Genomic DNA, 21,482 nt, shown 5'->3' on the forward strand with positions numbered 1-21,482 from the left:
CTGATAAAAGCCAGACAGAAAGAGACAGTAGGAAGACCAAGACGTAGGTGGGTGGAGAATATTAAAATGGATCTTAAGGAGACAGGATGGGTTGCTATGGATTGGATCGATCTGGCTCAGGATAGGGACCAGTGGAGGACTGTTGTGAACAAGGTAATGAACCTTCGGGTTCCATAAAATGCTTGAAATTTCTTGAGTAGCTGCACAACTGGCGGCTTCTCGAGAAGGGCTCGGCTCCATGAGTGAGTGATTGAGTGAGTGAGTGAGTGAGTAACTAGTAGGGAATTACGTTTGCAAATAATGTTCTTTTTTACGTTTCTTATTCGCGAGAAAAATACGTTCTGTGAATATAAAAGCGGCGCTAGCCCCCCCTTTTGGAAGATATGTCTGAAGAGTAGCTGTGAACATTAATTGGATCACGAATGTGCAACATTTCGCCGTACCGCACACACCTGAACGCCATAACATTCAATTCGAACCCCTGTTATATCACACTGTTGCGCAGAGTGCGCATGCGTGTGTATCCGGCTCAACAGATACAATGTTTCAGAAACAATCCTCAGATGAAACAGATCCAGATTCCCAAACTTTGGGCTCAGTTCTGAATACTAGAGCATGGACAACATACAGAAACCCATGAATTGTACATTCAGAACTGTTTGGAAGACTTTTCATATCCCGCATATAAGTAATGAATTGGGGAAAATTATCTGATCTTAGTGACGTGAACCCTTCCTTGAACTTGTACTTGAGGGAAACAGTGTCCCTGTCAGCATCGTTCCCGTGTTCTGACGCAATAATTTGGGGACAGGGGAGACAACCACTTCTAATTCAATTCTTCGAGTAAAAGCGTGCAAATTACTTTATTACTAAGGGCCACGAGGGTGTAATAATATACTGGGGCTTTGTTATCGATCTGTTTGCGAACAAAGAAAGCTGCCTACAGGTGGACGGCTTCTGATTTGGACCGCTACTGATTAATACTGCCGATTCTGTCAATCTTTAGAGCACAAGCATCTAAATTGAATTTCACGACAGGTGTCCATTTCACCAGTCTACGTCCAATAAGCGGCCTCCCCTCTTCCTTATTTCTTTCCTTCTCTTTCTCCACACTCTTTCTCCATTAACTTCAATATACTTCAAGCCAACAGTACAGTTATTTTATTGGTCACTTAATTCTATGGGCCTTATTGTTCATTAATTGAAATTCATATCACACTCTCAGTGTAAAGTAAGTAAAAGTAAAGCTATCCCTGTAACAGGCCGTGGAGGCCCATAGGGTTGTGAGATGTCGAGGCTCCCACATTTTGTAGACAATCGGCTCAAAGATGGCGGTAAGGTTGTCAGCCTTACGCGACGGCCGCCCTTTGCCAGAAATATTCCTGGTACTCATTTGTTAGAGGCTAAGTCGAACCCAGGGCCATAGTGCGCCTGGCAGGATTAGGTTAATTGAAAATTCCACCTCATTCGGATTCGATCCCGCGACCTTCCGGCTTGTAGCATAGTGTCTCAACCAACTACGTGAATTTATCACTTTGTAACAGGGACAAATATAATCCACATGCGAAAAGTTCTACCCTCTTCGATATAGCGCCGTGTAGTCTGTTGAAATTAAACCGACGTTTCGGAGGAACATGTCGCCTCAATCTTTAGGTTCGAGGAATTAATCGAGAAAAAAGAAACCAGCTTGAAAGCAGGTGGCAAGCCACTACACATCATTGTATCCCAGAAGATATTGTACTTCATAAGATAAACTCAGATCCTACCTAAGCCAGACATCTGCATTTACTTTTAACAACTGCTTTGCAACAGTAGCATTTACATTATTCTTTATAAGATAAACTCAGATCCTACATAAGCCAGACATCTGCATTTACTTTTAGCAACTGCTTGCAACAGTAGCATTTACACATTAATGCAAACTAAATAGCCCTATAAATTAGAGTTATATTTGTGTATTGGTACAGATGGGGCTGGATACATTGCCTATGTTGCGATATAATGGACAAAACTTGTTATGAGGCGAAATGCAGTTGCTCTGTGATTCTGCGAATAAGGAGCACATGAGAAGCTTCGACCCTGAAATGGCGTATCTATATGTACATTCTTCTGACACCATACGAATTAACTCGCCAACATTTATGCATGCTAAGCAAATAATATTCCAGAACGTTTTGTCTTCTCGTCTGTTGTCCAAAAACATAAAAATTAGAATACACAAAACTATAATTTTGCCTGTGGTTCTGTATGGGTGTGAAAGTTGGTCTCTGACATTAAGGGAGGAACATAGACTGAGGGTGTTTGAGAACAGGGTGTTGAGAATATTTGGACCGAAGAGAGATGAAGTGACAGGAGGTTGGAGAAAATTGCATTATGAGGAGCTTCATAACTTTGTACTCTTCTCCAATATAATTAGAATGATCAAGTCAAGGAGGATGAGGTGGGCAGGGCATGTAGTACAAATGGGGGAGATGAGGAATGCGTATAGGATATTGGTGGAAAGCCAGAAGGAAAGAGACCACAGGGAAGAGTGAGGCGAAGGTGGACAATATTAGAATGAATCTTAGAGAGGTAGAATGGGATGGTATGGATTGGATAGATCTGGCTCAGGATAGGGACCAGTGGAAGGCTCTTGTGAACATGGTAGTGAACCTTCGTTTCCATAAAATGCTGGGAAATTCTTGAGTAGCTGCAGAATTGGCGGCTCCTCCAGAAGGGCTCTGCTCCATGAGTAAGTAAGTAAGTAAGTAAGTAAGTAAGTAAATGATATTTGTGCTTGCATTTACAAATGGTGCATGAAAACGGTATAGATGTCTTCACGTGACATCCTATAAATTACTGTATTTTGTCTAGTAGTAGCAGAGACCATTTCAGTGTTGGACAGACAGTCGTATTCGAACTGCAGACATCAGAATCGCCCTTTTCTCTTTGTTTTTTGATCATGTATGCTAGAACTATTATCCAGTCGAGCGAACTTAACCTTGTACGAGTACATGGTACCAGACTTCCATTTTTTCTCATCCTCAGTTCTGTTCTCTGTCTGTGGTCTGGTTGCTAGGCGACCGTAACTGCTGGTTTACAGTATAAAGGCGATCTGTTATTTGCTGCACCAAGACATACTGCACCATGCAATGGCTGTGTGTCACAAAGCATCCGTCAATGGCGAACGCGTAAAGGTAAAGTGTTCCTTCTGATTAACAAATTAAACACTGCGCCATGAAGGCGTATGGGGTAGTGGATGTATAGATCCACATTTTCTTGACCTCGGCACTAATTGGAGGTGAGTGGTCAGCTACACGCCACGGCCGCTTAAATCCCGGGGAAATGTCCCCAGTACGTTTTGGATAGGAGGCTGGGTGGGCCCTAGAGTCAGTCTGGACGACGTGCCGAAGAGAAAATTTGCCATGCAGAGTGAACAATATTATTCGTTCAGTACTAATATAAGAACAACCTGTAATGACGTGATATTTCGTAAATGAGAAACGAAGTGGAAATAATCAGTTGTGTAATTAAAATAAGTAATGTGAAGTGATCTCTTGTCAAGATAAATGTGAAAAGTAAAGTCAGACTCAATACTTATGGGGAACTAGAAATATAGCTCCGTCAGTCTTGACCTTGGCACTAGGTGGAGGTGAACGCTCGTCTTCATCCCCCCGTACTCATTCCAGAGGAGGCTGAATGTGCCCCAGAGTCTGTCGTGACACTGTCAAATACAGATGAATTTCTTGCCCCTACTGGAGATCAAACTTCGACCCTCTATCCCTATAGACAGCACTATATGACTGAGCTATCTCGGCTCTGCCTTTCGCCAAGATGCGAATTCAAAGTTTATAAATAAAAAGCAATTTCTATCAAATTTAAACTAGTGTAGGTAACACAGAGTTCATTAACCATATGTTGTTATTGTATACAGGTGTTCGGTGCCTTTATGTCAGTGTTTTAGAATCCCATTCCGAATTTACTTCCAGTCAGATCTGTGATGAGGATATGAGTCCGATTATCAGAGGTTAAGAAGCGGTTTATAGTTGTTGTGTTCTCTGTGGGCGCGCGAACAGACATGGGCATCTTAGTTAGGCGGCACACAGGCATGCGTCAAGACACGATGTCTGCGATATGACGCAAAGAAAGGAACACAGTTGAAACGAATGATATTACGAAAACTGCCGCACACCGATCTGAGTCATGATACTCACGCCGTAGCATAGTTGGTTGAGGCACTATGCTACAATCCGGAAGGTCGCGGGTTCAAGTGCCGATGAGGTCACTGGATTTTTTCAATTGACCTAATCGTTCCAGTCGCACTGTGGCCCTGGTGTCGACTCAGCCTCTAACAGAAATGAATACCAGGAATATTCTTGGAATATTCTTGGGGGTAAAGGACGGCCGGCGCGTAGGGCTGACAACCTTGCCGCCATTTATGAGCCGATTATCCAGAAAATGTGGGAACCTCAACATCTCACAAACCTATGGGCCTCCACGGCCTGTTGCAGGGATAACTTTACTTACTTACTTACTTACTTACTTTACCAGTGAGATTTATTTGGTGTGCCTAAAACGTCCGTGATTTAAGAATTTTCATTTTGGTATTCTACGTAATAATTGTAAATCCATCGGCATTACGAGCATCGTACAGTTCCTCGTGTCCTCTGTTCTTCTCACTGTAGACGGTTACTTTGACGCATCTGCCAAATTTGAGACAGAATATTTTCCGAATCCACAGACAAGAAGTTGTCCTCTAAGTGTTGACTGGTGCACATAGATTCTCTTAAACAGAGAACTGAGGTGTCTTTAGCTTCCATCATATTTCATGCGCATTTTTATTATTAGACAATGAGGTTCTGATGATTAAGTAATTGATCCCATAAAAACGAAAGCATAATTTCCATGCCTTTCAGAATCCTTACATCTTCTTTATGTTTCCATACCGACAGATATTTTCCATGTGTTTTGTTTAATTGGTGTTCAAAACCTCACTTCTGCTGTTGTGTTGTTCCAGTGGAACATTATGCTTTATTCTCACAAAGTTCCTTGTTCTCTATCTAGTTAGTTAGTTATTTTAGAGAGGGTGGGTTTCCCCATGCACCGCGACCAGTTTGATCTGTTGTGCTTCCCTCTATAATATTCTACCAGTCTCTATACCCTACCGATAAATGGTGCGTACCATCAGTTCCGCCCAGCAAGCGAGTTCGGCCACTTGCTTAGCGGTGTCTGTAATGCTTCCCCCATCTATCGGAGGCCTTAGAGACTATTGTTGGGCGGGAAACGTCCTGGAATTTGGTTCAGTGATCCCCTTTGGGGATATGAGGTTCTTTTAGGTGCCGTAAAATTACGACACGGGACACACAGCTTAAAGTCCCTCCCGGAGTCCCTGAATTTTTCCGCCCTTAAAAATTCGACGATCTCTGCCGGGTATTTGAACCCGCGTACCACGAGTCATGAGGTGGGAACGTTACCTCTAGACTACGGAGGCCGCTTGTTCTCTATCTAACAACACAAATAAATTAATTTCTCTTACACTGACTCTGAAAAATATTTTCATATTCCTTTATAAAATTCTGAAGCCCTTGAATTAAATGTCAGGGCTTTAAAGCTGCAACGTATGGGCAAGAGTGGCCTATGTTGAACGGCCGACTTTCCACCTTCTTGATAGCAGTAATGATTGGGCTGTTAAAATCTTAGCATGACCATAGCCGCCCGTTCGACTGGCCAGCTTAATTACTCACTTTCGGATTTTCTGTATATTTCTATCCTCTAACGGGTCACGGTAGCCGGGCGGTCTGAGGCATTCGCTGTCTTCGCTCGCTCGGAAGCCGGGATTGTGAGTTCGAATCTCACACAAAGCATGGATGTTTAGTGTTTGTGTGTGTTTGTGTGTTCTTTTCTCTTTGTAAACCGACAGAGGCCTTGCGACCACCTGATCACCCGCCAAAGGAGTCCTACCGAATGCCTAAGATCTAGTAAACCGAAGTGAAGCGGAGAGTTTCATGGAGGTAGGCCAGGGCCCAAATTGGGGCTGTAGCGTCAAAGGAAAAAATGGGTTCCCAGACGGCCACGTTATTGCGAAGGATAATACGAAACTAGTACGATCGTTGGAGGCGGATTTGTCCCGTCTCACAGAACGCCTTTTCTCTATGTGTTCTTTTTTGCAGAAAAGGACCGTAAAACGAATGCTTAATGTTTTGTTTCCATATTTCATCTCTGAAACTATTCTAAGAATATCAGTGAAACGAGGCCGCGCCATAGCTCAAGCGGTTAGTCGCTGGTTATCCACCGCGGCGGCCCGGGTTCGATCCTGGGTCTGGTCAAGTGGGATTTGTGGTGGACAAAGTGGTGCTAGGGCAGGTTTTCTCAGAATACATCGGTTTCCCCTGCCAATCTTCATTCCACCATTGCTCCACAATCACCCTCACCTATCATCTGGGGCTGGTACAATAGGCCAGAAGTGGACGCAGTACAAGGGACTTAGTCCCACCCCACTAGCATTAAATAAGGAAAATCAGTGAAACAATGCATTTCAGGGCCTAATGAATCTGATTTTGTTTTGCTTGATGAGGTTTAACTGCCAATTTACATGAAGCACAAGCAAAATTAGTCGCTATTCTCTAAGCAGGATTGTAGAATTTTACGGTGTCAATGTTACTTTCATTTCCCTAAGATTATGACCCATACTTCTTCACATATTTATGGTACGCGGTCTTGCAAACCCGACGCTAATATTCTGACCTGCGAAATTTAAACAGCCATCATATTCTTAGGGCTATAATGACGGAAAATCATTATGCTTCACGAAAGTTAGTCAGTCGGCGTCTAGAATACCGGTATACGTCATTGACTATGGGGCATAAATATGCTTGTGTACAGCGAATTTAATGAAAACTTAATCGGCTCGTTACATGAATCACTTTCTACATATTCTTAAAATTTTCTTAATGAGAGCTTTGAAGTTTTCGCAAGCATAATGCACCTTGACTCCTGCTTCTCACATTCATTGCACCACTCCTACATTCGCTCATGCGCTTAAATAATGCAGCATTTCATAAATTCTAATCAGAGACGGCGGAAAGAAGCTGAAGTCACTTCGGATATGAATCAACACCAAGCCCCTATGGAACAATTGAGGGTGTCGCTGGAGGTGTTTGGGATGTAGTGGGCCCCGAGGGGGTGAGTTTATCTGGTAGACAGTACGTGACACGTGGCGCAGCCGTTACTCAAACCGCCGTCGGCAAGTGACATGTGATTCTGACGTCATCATGCTGTCACCCATTTGTCACGCTAATGATGATTCTGCCCTGTGACTGTGGTGGCGGTATTAGTTCTGCTGGTCACCTGGCCAGAGCATAGTTGGCAGATTTGTGCATGCGTCACAGCAGAAACACTTCTTTTGCATCGCCACAAGAACTTATAAACGATAATACAATTTTTGCAGGAACATGCAAATACAGATTTCCAATTTTGGGATCTTCGACAAAAGTCCATAAAATGAACACATAACAGGAACTCTGTGCTTCTTCATTCATTCCCATATTTAAGCTCCCTTATGACTGAAACACTTTCGTTTCACTTTAACACAGCATACTATGCAGAGAATTTAACTTTGTTTTTCGTCAGCTCACTACAGGTATGACGTAGGTTAACGTAACGCTGTGCCTTGGCGGTTGTCTCAGTAACATCTCATGGCACAGAGCATTAGTAGGTCTAAATAATGTGAAATATTAATCTCTTTAAGGTTCTGTAAGATTTGAGGCTTTCACGGCGGTGACTATGAAGAAAGCAGTCTTCTGGGATTTGACACCGTGTATATGTGGTGTTAACCGACGTTTCGGAGGAACGTATCGCCTCCATCTTCAGGGTAGAAGAAAAAATATAAGAATTCTGCAAGCGAAGAGACCGTGAGAACCGGTAAAAGCACAGTCTGCTTTTACCGGGTCTCACGGTCTCTTCGCTTGCAGATTTCTTATATTTTTTCTTCTACCCTGAAGATGGAGGCGATACGTTCCTCCGAAACGTCTGTTAACACCACATATACACGGTGCCAAATCCCAGAAGACTGCTTTCTTCTCTTTAAGGTTACTAACTTTTACCTTAAACTTGCTTATATTGTGGTTATTTAACTATTTGTAGTATGTAGAATAGAACTGTACCCATCAAAACAGACATTGCTGTGTGCTTTAGAAATTTAAGCATATACTTTTGTCACATTAGCGCAACACCAAGTAAACAGTGCAGAATAAATGTGCTGATTGAATAGTTCCTTCCGAGGATAATTTCGTAAACAGAAATATCTGCTCTTATTACCTGTGGCGAAATCTGTAATGGAATACAATGAGAAGGTAACGATTTCTTTTTTTTTTTCTTAGATTTGTTGGAAATAGGCTTGGCAGTAGCACTACTTTTGGAGCATTCAGTGTTCATTTCAACCATAAAATTAACCAGAAAATGCATGAGACGAATTGAACAGAGACACGTTTGTGTCTGCAGTAAACGAACACAGTAACCTTGAAATGCGGATTTACAGAAACTTGATTTGTTTCTATCTTTATTTGTTTCATTCTGGTTCGTCACACTAACAATATTATAAAAAGTTAAACAGTTCCGCCCAATGTCACTGGTGAAAACTGGCGTGAAGAACTGAAATAAGAAAAATCTTCACCCGTCACACTGGACGGAACTGTTTAACTTTTATAACACAGAAACTTGACAGGAAGGTAGTTACACACATATGACTATTGGAGTACAAGTTTACAGTGATTTTGCCCACATCTGAGAGTATATATTGGGAATACTCGCGTGACAGCAGGTCTCAAGCGGTCCCTCAAATACGTACTAAAGAGGAAGGCATCCATCGGAAAGTTCAGATTAAAAGAAACAAAACGACTGCATTTCGAACGTCATGCCCTAAGACTAGACACGACCGCTTCTTGTTATACATTTCCAAAGTCATGCGCATTCATTGTTCTTACAGATGCTGTATGATAGTATCAGAAACAATTTTAGGCTTACGCCTCTCGCCTCATTTGTTACTGTGCTTGGGCTGCAATCAATTTCTATACACAGTGCCTCAACGTCAAATTATCTGACGTAGGCGTTATTCAAGGCCTTCAATACTTCAGACTTTGAATATCGATCTGCAAATGCTAGTGTCGCTATTTTTCTTTTGCCACTAATAAATTTCCTCCTCGTTGGTTGGGCATAGCATTTGGCGCACTTGGGGATGTGTCTGTAGCAAGGAAATTGATTGCCGCAAATTGTCTCTTATGAAGTACTGCAAATATTCAGTACCTTTATTATGTAAGCCGGTAATTAATTACAACTGCCAGGCTGCTCCTGTAGTAATATTCTTTCGTAAGGAAGTAACTTATTCTGTACTACATAGAGAATGTATGAGTTGGGATAGGTCAGTCAGGAAAGTGAGTGCATAGGAGCTAGATTATCGAGGCTCTATTCCCTTGCAGGCAGGGAATTACCGCCCTCCCTCGAAACGTCAAGACAGGACCTGTCACTAACCCAACGTCTTTACAATGAATACCTATTCTAGTTCCAGTCTCACCTCCACTCCTTGGTGCTTATTATTATTATTATTAGAAGGGGTGGGTTTCCCCATGCACTTAGACCAGTTATTGGTCCATTGTGCATCTCCTTTTAATTTCTACTGTCGCCATATCCTACCGGTACTGGTGCGTGCCATCAGCCCCGTTCAGCCAACGAGGTCGGCCGTCGGTACCTGATATTTCCCCCATCTACCAGAGGCATTGGAAACTACTTGGGGGGGAAATTGTTGCCTAATTTTGCTCAGAGGTCTCCTAGAGACATGAGGATCTTTTACGTGCCGGGACACAGGGCTTAAAATCCCTCCCGGAGGACTTGTTCCCTGAAATTTTCCGTCCTTAAAAATTCCACGACCTTCGCCCGGTTTGAACCCGCGTGGGAACGTTACCCCTAGACTACGGAGGCCGCTTGATGCTTACTCACACTATAAAACCTAAGCACAATACAAATTGTAACTTCAGGCAGAGCCAATACCAGCTTCCTACATACATTTGTGTAACGCATACAGTAACAGGAGCAAAACACAACACAGAACACGATACACAAATGTATGTAGGAAGAATGCTCACATAAAAGAGGACTGGCGTAATTCGCGTGTTTGAGTGCGACGTAGGATGAATCCTGAAAAGTTGTATTATTTAGAATTCATCGACATATATGACGAATACAGATTTTAGTCATTTTAGAATGAAGACATCATGGCATGCAGTACAATAGTTTAACGTGCATAAAGACACCTGAGGATGGCACATTAGTGCTGAAACATGTAGTGTGGAAGTGAAGAATAAGGTGAAAAAGTGTATGCACTGTAAGACGGTTAGCGTAAACCTTGGACTTACATAGAATTATTAAGGTAGTATTGCGGGATAAGCTGCATATGTGAACTTTTCCCTTCTTCTCTGAGCAATAAGTAACAAGCGTTCCGTGGTTATGTATTCTGAGCGCTCTCTGAAGAAGGCAGCAATCTGATCACGTTTTCGCTTCCAGCCGGCCGATTGCTTCATGAGCGAGATGGATACAAAATCTGCAAGAAACTGACTTAATGGAGCCCAACCCATTGCTTGTGAACCCTCTATGAACGTCCTTTGATTGCCACATAAATTATCTTGAAGCCGCCCTGAATGCTTGGTCCTGTGGTATTCTGTACACTTCTTTTAACATTCATTCTGCTTTTTCTGTCATAAGAACGTTGTTCGTGTAGTGATGGAGACGAAATTTCAGCACATCTACTTCTTCCACGGAGCAATGTGATCTCTGGTAGGACTCGTCATGTGTGCTGACATTCAAAATATTAGTTTAAACGGTAGCTTTCCAGGTTATGAATAAGAGTATCCCATTACATTTGTATACTACAATTTGATTATACACTGTACACATTTCACTTCAACTTAGTAAAATTAGATACAATTCTGCCACATCCTCGTAATTTGTGTTCATAAAGAATTGTGCTTTTCATGTTGAGAAACTTGTATTTTGATTGTATTGAAGTCCTGTGCGCAACATTTCAATGTAGTTATGAAATTGTGCGATTTTTATTTAACCATTCAAACTTTCACTATGGTCAATATCGTTCGGTTTTTGTACAACCACCATCAGGTATTATGCAAGTTGCTACACTGTATAACCTCGAGGCATTTATCAATTGGAACGAAATCGAAACTGAAAATAACGCTCCCTAATCTAAAGTTGGTTATAATTATACTTACGAAAGGTAAAGTGTTGATTCATTTTCTTTCCTTCATAACATTAGATTAATTTTCTAAGTGTTTCTGTTCTTCATCACAAAATTATGTTGGACACCCTGCTTTGTCTTAGGTACGTATAAATTATACGATGCTGCGGAAGCTGGATCTCTTTCCGTCATCAGGCGTAACAGGGGAGAGGCTCCTACTCAGATGGGCCCTTTAGAAACAGCTCCTCTCTGTCTCTGACTGCAGAAGAAGATCTAAGGATATGCTTTCTTGTACTGTCAAATGTCGCTTGTTGGGAGACAGAGATGCTGGAGGGAATGTAAGCAACAGAGCGGTTTGTTGGCGTCGGGTATCATGAGCGGAAGCCGACGGTATAAACAATTTCTAGTCAAAGCATTGTTTTTTTTTCTTTTAACAACGAGAGCCATATTCTGCTGACATGTACACCCATTGGCTGATCACCTGTTCTCTGCTTTGATGAAAATCTCTTTCAGTTTCCTCAACTTCCTCTTTTCTTTTTTACATAATATTTATGTCTTGTTCCATATGTTCTGTGGTTCTCATCCCGAGAGTGTTCTGTTATTTCCGTCGTGGTTACTCCTGTCATATTTTTGTTCCGTTTGTGCTCTGGGAAGTTGGAGTTCAGTGGCCTACCTCTCTGCCTCGTATCTTTGCCCTCATTCGCATGGGATGCTGTGTATGCTGTTCTTAGATTCTTAAATGGCATTTTTGCATTTAGATTTTTTTTGAATATATGCTTCGTAACGCCTTGCTCGATGTTAAGGCTACACTTGCTTTGAATATTTTCACGATTCCACAGCTTGTATCTGTTGCCCCCGTAAACACTGGTGTACAGGCTTCCTCATTCTTTGAATTACGTCCATGGGCGTTTCTGAGGGCTTGATTCTTCAGTCTCTGTGAGGATGGCCTTGTTAACGTGGTCGTATGAACTGTTTTTTCTTCCTTTAAACTGTCTTGTTTGTGCAAGCGACTTTTACCCTGTTGCCTCGACATTTGATTATGTCTTGCTTCTTACTGAGGGGGGTCATTAGACTAGTCCATTAGTGCGCTGTTCTTGTTGTTTTCTCTTCTTTGGTATCTTGTTGATTGGTATCCGAAATGTGGATATTATTATATTAATCTTGGGAGCTAGGATATCGCAGTGGATATATCGACTGGCTAGGGGCTAGACGAAAGAGGGATCGGAGTTCGAGTCCCGGTACGGTCAAGAATTTTCTCTCCTCCACGTCGTCCAGAAAGGCTCTGGGGTCCACCCAGCTTCCTATACACTCGACACCGGGGATCTATCCCGGGGGTAACGCGGTCGGTGAATGAAGCTGACCTCTCGCCTCCAGCTAGTGCCGAGGCCAAGAAAACGTGGATCTATACATCCACTTCGTTGAGTAGTGCTTAATGAGTTAAGCAGAGGGACAACTTTACTTTTACTTTTATTGTACTAATCTTGGACTCCGTTTCTTGGTATAGAAACGTGCGTGCTGTTTCACTTAGTTCCAGCTCGTTGCTGTTTGTGGGCGTAATGATGAGGGGAATTCGTGTGTTAGGGCCAGCTACCCCAGCCGACCCAAGTTGTCTTGGTAACGAGACCTGATCGTGACGTAAGGCAGACACCTGTATCTTTCTACCCTGATATATCAACCCTCAGGGGAAGAGAGGGTTCCGAAATCTACGGGAGAGCAAGGTGCACTGCACATGCAGCGAAACCAGGCACAGCTTTGATGATGACGGCGGATCGGTTGTCTCTGATGCCCTTACAGACGGCGTGAACTGAAGTTATTTCTTGTATAGACAGTTTCATATGCAATATGTGGGTGAGGGCGCTGCTATCGGTCAAGTTAAGTTGGATATAATGTTTGCAGTGTGTGGTTGCGTGTGTCTGTATGGATGCCTCTCGTGTGGAGGTTGTTCTTGCTAATCAAATAAGTATGTCTCCCTAGCATATTCAGAATTTTCCTTCTTTATCTGTTTTTATAATATTCACTGTGCTGGTAATGCTCCCGCATATTTATCCAGCATTTAATATATTTTGGCATATAGACCCATTGCTAGACAACGACCGCAAATTAAGAAGTTATAGAGCAGCCGTTGAGAAGTAATTACTCTGTAAACAGCTTTTATTTGTCAGGTAATGGCCGAAAAAGACACGTACGCAACAATGGAATATCTGTTTGTAGAGGTGGTTTCTGCGCGGTCCGTACCGAGTCTGTATAACGAGTTCCAGCTGCCATTATAAGAGAGTCTTGAGATGGCAGTTAATAGAAGTATGAGTTAGACGTGAGACAATAGCCAGCCGGAAGAAGAAGAAGAAATTTGGGTATCCGTCACCAGGCAACGACTGGTGAAGACTATGTACCACAGCAAACTACAGAGGGTACTAGCGATAGCACTGTAGTTGCTTGTAGTTATGATCTGTAAGTTTTCAGTAAATCCAATTACCAATTCAAGCCCCGTCTATAGTAACTTACACACGTCAAATTATGAATGAAATATCCGAAGCTTGTGTTATGTTTACGTATGCCTGGAATGTATTCCTTGTATCTAGTGCTGAAAGTCAACCCCGTTAGTCCGATATATCTCACTGGGTAGTCCTGAAATTTCGAGTGCTCGAGTCTCCTCTTTGTGGTCTGGGTACTAAAATATTTTTGTTTTTGTGCAGGGGAACGCTTTTTAAATTTATGTCAAGGAGCAGTTAACAAGGGTTTTTTTAATTCTTTTCCGGTTTATGTGAAGGTGACCCATTTGATTTTTTTTAAATTCATGTTTGGTTGTGTGTGTTTTGTTGTTGTTGTTGTTGTTTTGAATAATGTATTTTAGAGAGTTTCATGGCTTGGATATTACTATATTGATTAAAAAGTAAATTGATTTATTTTTTCTGTTTTGGAGGAGATGTGTATGTAAAGTATTTATTACGTAGTTCCTTCTTAATTCTGTATCTTTTTGTGGATGGCAAAAGTCATGATTAACTGTGATATTTGCTGACGTGGGATTTCGATGTAGTATAGTATAATTTTGGATTTGAATATGAGTTCGGAATTGAACTTTATTTTATAATTTAAATTTTATGCTAGAATATAATTAATTTAATTATAATAAAGTTTGTTTTAAATTAAAATGTATGACCGATTACTTTTCAAAAACAGTTTTACGTAATTCTGTTGACACGCACTTCAATAATTTCGTCTACTTTTGGACTTAACCTTGAGAGAATAATATTGGATAATATTTTGTGTGAAGTTGATAGCAGTGATATTCCTCGATAAATACTACAGTCAATTTTTTGGTCCTTCGTATAAAATGATACAATAATAGGCTCCTTCCACTGCTCAGGTAATTCTTCTTTACTTCGTATAGAGTTAAATACTTTATGGGTCTCAGAATGTAATATTTCATCGCCTGTCTTGAACATTATCTGCAGTTACTAGAGGTATTAAATTCGTAATGTTGTTGCAGATAGGATGGTAATGTATTGGTTTAACATAATGTGCTCGAAGATTATGAAGTAGAAACGTAATATCTGACCCCGAAAATTAGAATTCACCTTTGATCCATCTTAATGTTATCTTTCCATCTCTTTCTCAATCTTCTAAGTGGACATTCTCCAGAAGGACTTTCGAGGTAAAATAAACATCAATGCATTTTACCCAGTCATCATATGAGGAGACCTTCAAAATCTCATTGATATTAGTATTTTAAATAGTGTCTTATATAAATAACTAAATTCATTTTGAAATAATATCCTAAACTGCTTACTTACATGATTTTCGTAAGTTAAATGAAATTCATAAAGGTAAGATAAAATTGTCCCTGTGCTCAACTACTTAAGCACTTCGACATGAAAACATGGACGAGTGGATGGTACAGACACAATTTTCTTGACCTCGGCACTAGCCGCAGGTGAGTGGTCAGTTTCACTCCTCGGCCGCTTTACTCCCGGGGAAAGAGCCCCTGGTACTCATTGGATAGGAGGCTGGGTGGCCAAACAACAGGTCTGGACGACATGGAGATGTGAAAATTCTTGCCCCACCGGGACTCGAACACCGACTCCCTTGGTCATCCAGCCCGTAGCAAGTCGCTATACCGACTGAGCTATCCCGGCTCTGAATAAAGTTCATTATATTAATTTGTGTTGGTTGATGCGCTATGCTACAAGCCGGAAAGCAGCGGGATCGAATTCCAATGAGGTGGATTTTTTCAATTTACCTAATCCTTCCAGCCGCACTATGACCCTGGGGTCGACTCAGGCTCTAACAGAAATGAGTATCAGGAATATTCTTGGGGGTAAAGGGCTGCCGGCGCGTAAGGCTTACAACCTTACCGCCATCTATGAGCCGATTGTCTAGAAAATGTGGGACCCTCAAAGTCTCACAACACTATGGGCCTCCACGGCCTGGTACAGGGATAACTTTACATTACTTTAATAATTTTTGCAAGCAGACGCAGAGTTATACTTACCGTGGAACTACTATTTTATTTTGTTGACGTAATTCTTAAACATGTTTTTACTAAAAGCTTTTATATCTGGTCCACTAAGCAGCAGATAAGGAGAATGAATCAAGCAGTCGAGCATTCATTTCGTGCGCACCGTACGTCATACGAAGTTTTGGAACTACTGCGTCGTGTCACTATCTCTCTTTGGGATCGAATGTTCCTTTGTAACATTACTTTTTTTACTCATGTGCAATATTTCAAGAATATTTTATTTCCGTTGGTTTCATATTCTTACGTTATCCCTTTTCGCTTTGTTTCCTTTCCTATCTCATTTCGCTGATGATAAAAGCCCTCCACAGCTGAGTCTGGAGCAGTAAAAAGTGTGATAGTAACGCGCACTTTGCTTGGAATATCGTTCATCATTGTAACTTTGTGTTACATGATCTATTACCAATACGAGAATTCTGTTTCGTGTGCGCCTGCATGATGCTGTTTAGACTGTCTGCAACATCGCCGCGTCGGAGAAGTTTCCGCCCGAGCACGGCGAATTGGCGTTCCTGACATGTGTTTGTTTTAATATGAAATGTTTGCTTTGGTGCTACTTGAACCGAAGTGGAAGTGTTTGTATTAACGGCAGCCGAATCAGGTGACAGCGCAGAGAAATGCGCGCACGATTTCGTGCTTCCTCAGTATTGGAATCGCTGTTTACAGTTCCTCTGGGTACACTGATACGTGCCCACTGAGAAACCGAGGCATATAATTTGTTTGTGTTGGCTACATTGAATGAACTTCAATGGGCAACACTGAATGTTCTTCATTCGTCTGTTTACAATCTGTAGTGCTTTTATAAGTGCATTTGTGATTGTGTTGAGCGAAGGAGCCCTGCGAGTCCGACTCGGCTCGGGTTCTAGTGAACCAGATTCGTCCGCGTGTGGGCTGCAAAGTTGAGAGCCAGCTCACGCCTGTGTGGTGAAATTAATCCGAGCCCGGCTCCCGAGTCAAGCTCGCCGAGCGGGACTCGCGAGCCAGACTCGTATGTGTATGGGCCCCTTAACAGTGCTATATGTCCTAAGGACCTTACACATAATCGCTTTCAGCTATCAAAATGAGTTTGCAGAATTTCATCTCTTATCGCAATAGCTGAATGCTAAGATGTCTTTCGCTTCTACTTTCCTGGTGTTTATAATACCCTTCTTTAGCATCCGGTGTCCAGAAAACTTACTGATGAGTTCATCATAATACAAAATATCATAACGCAACAGGACATGACATGCAATTAAATTGAAACTGTATCCACTCACTTCGATGTGGATTAAACGGCACTTCGACGTGAAATTATTTTCTGTCTGCACAGAAGAGATGGGCAAAACAAGTTGTGAGCTGCTGCAATTCAGCACTGGATTTGCTGTGTGCAGTTGGAGAGATCATTCGTTATGCATACTGCTGTGGTGCCATTTTAATGTAAAATTCTGCTGTGAGTTATAATTATAGCAACTGGTCTTTTGGACTCCCCGTTTTGTGAATATTTCTCTTGGTATACTGCTTTAGGAACCACAATCATACGCCTATTAGTCAGTACAATAATATCCCTCTTTTCAAATATACAAATGTTATGCGCAGTAAGCGGATTAATTTAAAGTAATAAATTGAACCCTTGGTTCCAAGTATAGGTCGATATAAAGCGTTCTTGGGACAGATGACAATTTGCTTGGAAATTTACAGAGTACAGCTGTCGCGTTTTATCTACATTACGTACTCGTACTTTTGTTTTGAAAAACATGTCAGCGTCTACGAAATAATGAAAAATAAATAGATGTAATTCACTACACTAATTTTTTGTCAAAAGTTATTTAGAACAGGGGTATCCAGAAGTTTGCAGGTTGTTGCCAAATATAATAATAATGTAGCTCTTACATTTAACACACTGCAGAGTCCACGTTGAGTAACTTGTAGAGAAATTCTCCGAATTTTACGAAAACAAAATGTTGATTTCTGTTTGCGCAAGAGCTTCCTTTTATACCCTATTCTCAGCCACCTGAATCCAGTTCACAGACAAACAAAAATAAACTGTGGCCTGTAGCCCGCAAGCAAACTATACCGACCGAGTGCCTGCCGCTTGTCGGCTAAATTAGTGCCAACTTTTGCGGATAGAGGGTGTCGCGTGGTCAGCGCAACGAATCCCCACCGCCGTTAATCTCGCTTTTCTAGACCGGAGCCGCTATTTTCTTGAAATAGCTCCTGAGTTATCCTCACGAGGCTGAGTGGACCCCGTTCCAGACCCACTACTGCCCAGAAAATCTGGTAGCTCCGGGAATCGAACCCGGGAACTCTGGATCTGTAGCCAGGAACTCTGACCACTAGACCACAGAGGTGGTCCCAGTTCACAGACACATATATTATTGAATTTTCGGCTGAAATCTCTTGTGCATTTTCTCCTTACCACATCGAGACAGTGCCAGAACATGCCTGACTCTCTGTATAACATTACACAATATATTAGTTCGTTTTGTGGTGTCCTTGCCCAAAACCTAGGTATAGTCTCCTTTCGTCGACTGTTTGAGATTGCTCGCTAGACATCCTCACTGCCACACTCCATACCTGAAGACCGTCCGCTTCATTCACAACCAAAGGACGCAACATGCAATGGTGACAGGAAACTTACTTAACGTGGTCTACATGACCAAACGTTATCTTATTTGGGCGGTTACTGAACACGTATGCCTTGAAATCGCATTTATGAAAGAGGATGTCGATTAATTTGTTGGGTATAAATATTGAGTTTTTGGATATCGTCCCAGTATAGCGACTAGCTGCGGATTGCAAGACCGAGGGGTCGGAGTTCGAGTCCCAGTAGGGTAAAAATTTTCTTTTCTCCACGTCGTCCAGCCCGGTTCTGGGGTCCACCCAACCTCCTATCCAGTGGGTATCGGGAGTAAAGCGGCCGGGGCGTGAAGCTGACCACTCAGCTATATCTAGTGCTGAGGTCAAGAAAATACGGATCTATATATTCACTCCCCCATACACCTTCATGGCGTAGTGTTTAATCAGTTACGTACAGTGACAACTTTACCTTTACTTTTACCTTTTACGGTGTTTAATGAGTAATGAGTAATGACCGGCCAAGCTCACTCCTATCTATAGTAATAATTTTTTCTGTGAACCAATTTAAGCTCTTAACCCAGTTTGTATGAGGACGTATAATGAAAAAAGAGCAATTTGGGTTTACCTCAAAACATATGTTGGCAGCAACGAAACACGTGACACATACTCGCAAAATCCACGAACTTTCTGTAATTTGCACTTTTTCTCTTTATCNCCCACTGGGGCTGTAGTGCCAAGGAAATATATATATATATAGTGAAGAAGGATGGGTTGCGATCAGTGACAGTTCAGTGTGGCTGTGATTGTATGACACACGGGAGGACTTACAAATTGGCGAAAGCTTCTGGGAGTAGTGTCTTTGATGCTGGATCATCTGAGGCTCATCTATGAAACTTGTGTCCAAATTAACGATCAGCTGCGTCAGCGTGCCAGGGACAACAGAAGAGTCGGAGCTGACAAAACTATATCGGAAGCAGGCATCATCGCAGGAAGTAAACAGTGCAAGAATGACTTAAGACCCAAACGATGTAAGAAATATTGTAATTAATTGAAGATATTCGTAGATAGTTCGGCCGGATGTTTAAGAGAGTCAGACTATAATACCTGAAAGTGAGGTACATCTAACTACATTGGTGATTACTTTGTCAGAACTCACAATAAAACTGCCTTAAAAATAATGATTCATTTCTTATCTTATAATGACCATATTCTGAAGAAGAATTCACATGAACGTGGGACGCCTTCTGATTGGTTTGTCATTGTGTGTTCCAGGTCAGACCACCGTCCCCGCGGCATCACTTTCGCATTCACTCCGTCACCACCAGCATGGTGCTGGCGCCAGTGGAGGGCTCTCGAGACCAACACCCCGAGATGACCTTGACTTGCCTTCAGAGTCGCCTTTGACTTCTGGTGATTTATACCGCTTGTCTACAGCTGACAGTCCAACAACTGTGATCCCACCTCCAGAACCTCCGACGCCCCCGCGGATCATAGAGTTGCCTGTGAGACAGCACAGAGAGGTGCACCTGAACTGTGAACTCGACGTAGTGAGCAACACGAGCACCAAGCAGCGTGCCGGCAGCCTCATGTGGTTCCATGACGGCCGACCCGTAGACGCTTTCGTTTTAGACAAGAACACTCGATCGGGGAGTGGATTAGGACACCGCTACATGAGAGACTTGTTGACAGGGCAGCTGCGAATTGCTAATGCAAGGTTGGAGGACGAAGGTGTGTGGCACTGCGAGGATCGCGACCCTATCACGGGAATTGTCATTTCAACTGGAAAACCGACCCGCCTTATCGTTCTAGGTAAGTACAGCAATTGTATTTCTTTCAATCAGTACTTTTAGTTCTGGTCTTGGTGGCAGTCGAGTTTAACAGCATGAATAAAAAATAAAGTTAGGGAGGGAGATTAACTGAGAATGATTTGAAGCCTTTTTTGTATTTGTAGTTTATTTTAACTCAATCGTCAGTAACTCAAGACTATGCAACGTCGAGCCCAGATACTAAGCAAAAATATGAACCCCTATAGGTCTGTAAGTAAAAATTTGTGACGTTTAAATCTGAGATAACATTTCTATTTGAATAAAATTAAAACATTACCATCATTTGGATGTTGAACTTCTAGGATGTGGGAAACTCTCGTATTTGCAGAGTTTTGATGTAGGACACGCAATAGGAGGAGGAAAGAAAATGAGATACATTGAAAGATAAAGGAGGCAGGAGGAAGCGAAAATAAGGAGGAGGGGCAAGGGGGTAGCAAGTGAAAGATGATTGAAGAATTAGATGCAATTCAACAACTGAGTCTGGTATCATTTTACTCCTGATGATGACCCAGTATAAGGGTCGAAACATGTAGCGTCAATAAAAACAAATGTTGATACGATAATGTCTACCTTGTTTTGAATACAGAATACTTTTGTGTAGACTGCATACTTTTGTATGCATTTTATGTGCCTTGTTTATAACACACAACAGGATGCATACTATTGAGAGTGGATAATATGTCACAAGCAACAAGTATTATGTTTTTGGACATTATCCATCGTCTTGTCTATATTTAAAAACCTTCCTGTTTTTTAATATAGTAGACAAGACGATGGATAATGTCCAAAAACTTGATACTTGTAGCAGTGTACAATCGTCACAAACTTTTAGATCTTATGTCGCATGCAGTTGGGAAGTTGTGTTCGTTGTGCTTCAAATATTCTCAGTAATATCGTCTAGCTATGTCATTTCGCCAAACTGTTTATTCTGTAATCATTATAAAACACCCTGTACCAGACAGAAAGAAAGAGAAAGTAAGTGCAGGATGAAGAAAACTACATGCTTTAGAGTTTCATTAAATACTGATAGGGTCATAAAGCTAAATTAATAATACAGCAGGCTGATGTTGATGAGAATGCATGCAAATATTAATCAGTTAATATAAAGTGGAGACCAGATGAGAGTTACAGGCGCAGTTGGGAGAGCAATATTAAATTACATTTTAATAAAATGGGATATGAGGATTCAACTGGCTCAGGATATCGTTCAGTGGCTATATATGGTGAACATAGTAATGAAATTTCTGTTTGAAATAAGGCTGGGAATTCCTTGAAAACTTAGAAATAACAAATTTTTCAGGAATGACTGCTCCTTGGATTCCCCCCTATTTTCATCCCCCTTGTGGGAGGGACAATGCTACGCTTCCCTCCG

General features: G+C 41.8%; 1 protein-coding gene across 1 annotated transcript in view; it reads left to right on the forward strand.

Annotated features, from left to right (window-relative positions):
- Window positions 1-21,482, forward strand: part of LOC111867528 (cell adhesion molecule 3) — a gene marked incomplete at its 3' end in the record, with an annotated part of 755,050 nt that overhangs the window by 470,651 nt on the left and 262,917 nt on the right. The window contains exon 3 of the mRNA XM_033753065.1: window positions 19,557-20,093. Coding sequence (XP_033608956.1) covers window positions 19,557-20,093 — 537 coding nt within the window. The remainder of the gene's footprint in view (window positions 1-19,556; window positions 20,094-21,482) is intronic.

Source organism: Cryptotermes secundus, unplaced genomic scaffold, assembly GCF_002891405.2.
Source record: "Cryptotermes secundus unplaced genomic scaffold, Csec_1.0 scaffold24, whole genome shotgun sequence".
Classification (NCBI taxonomy): domain Eukaryota; kingdom Metazoa; phylum Arthropoda; class Insecta; order Blattodea; family Kalotermitidae; genus Cryptotermes; species Cryptotermes secundus.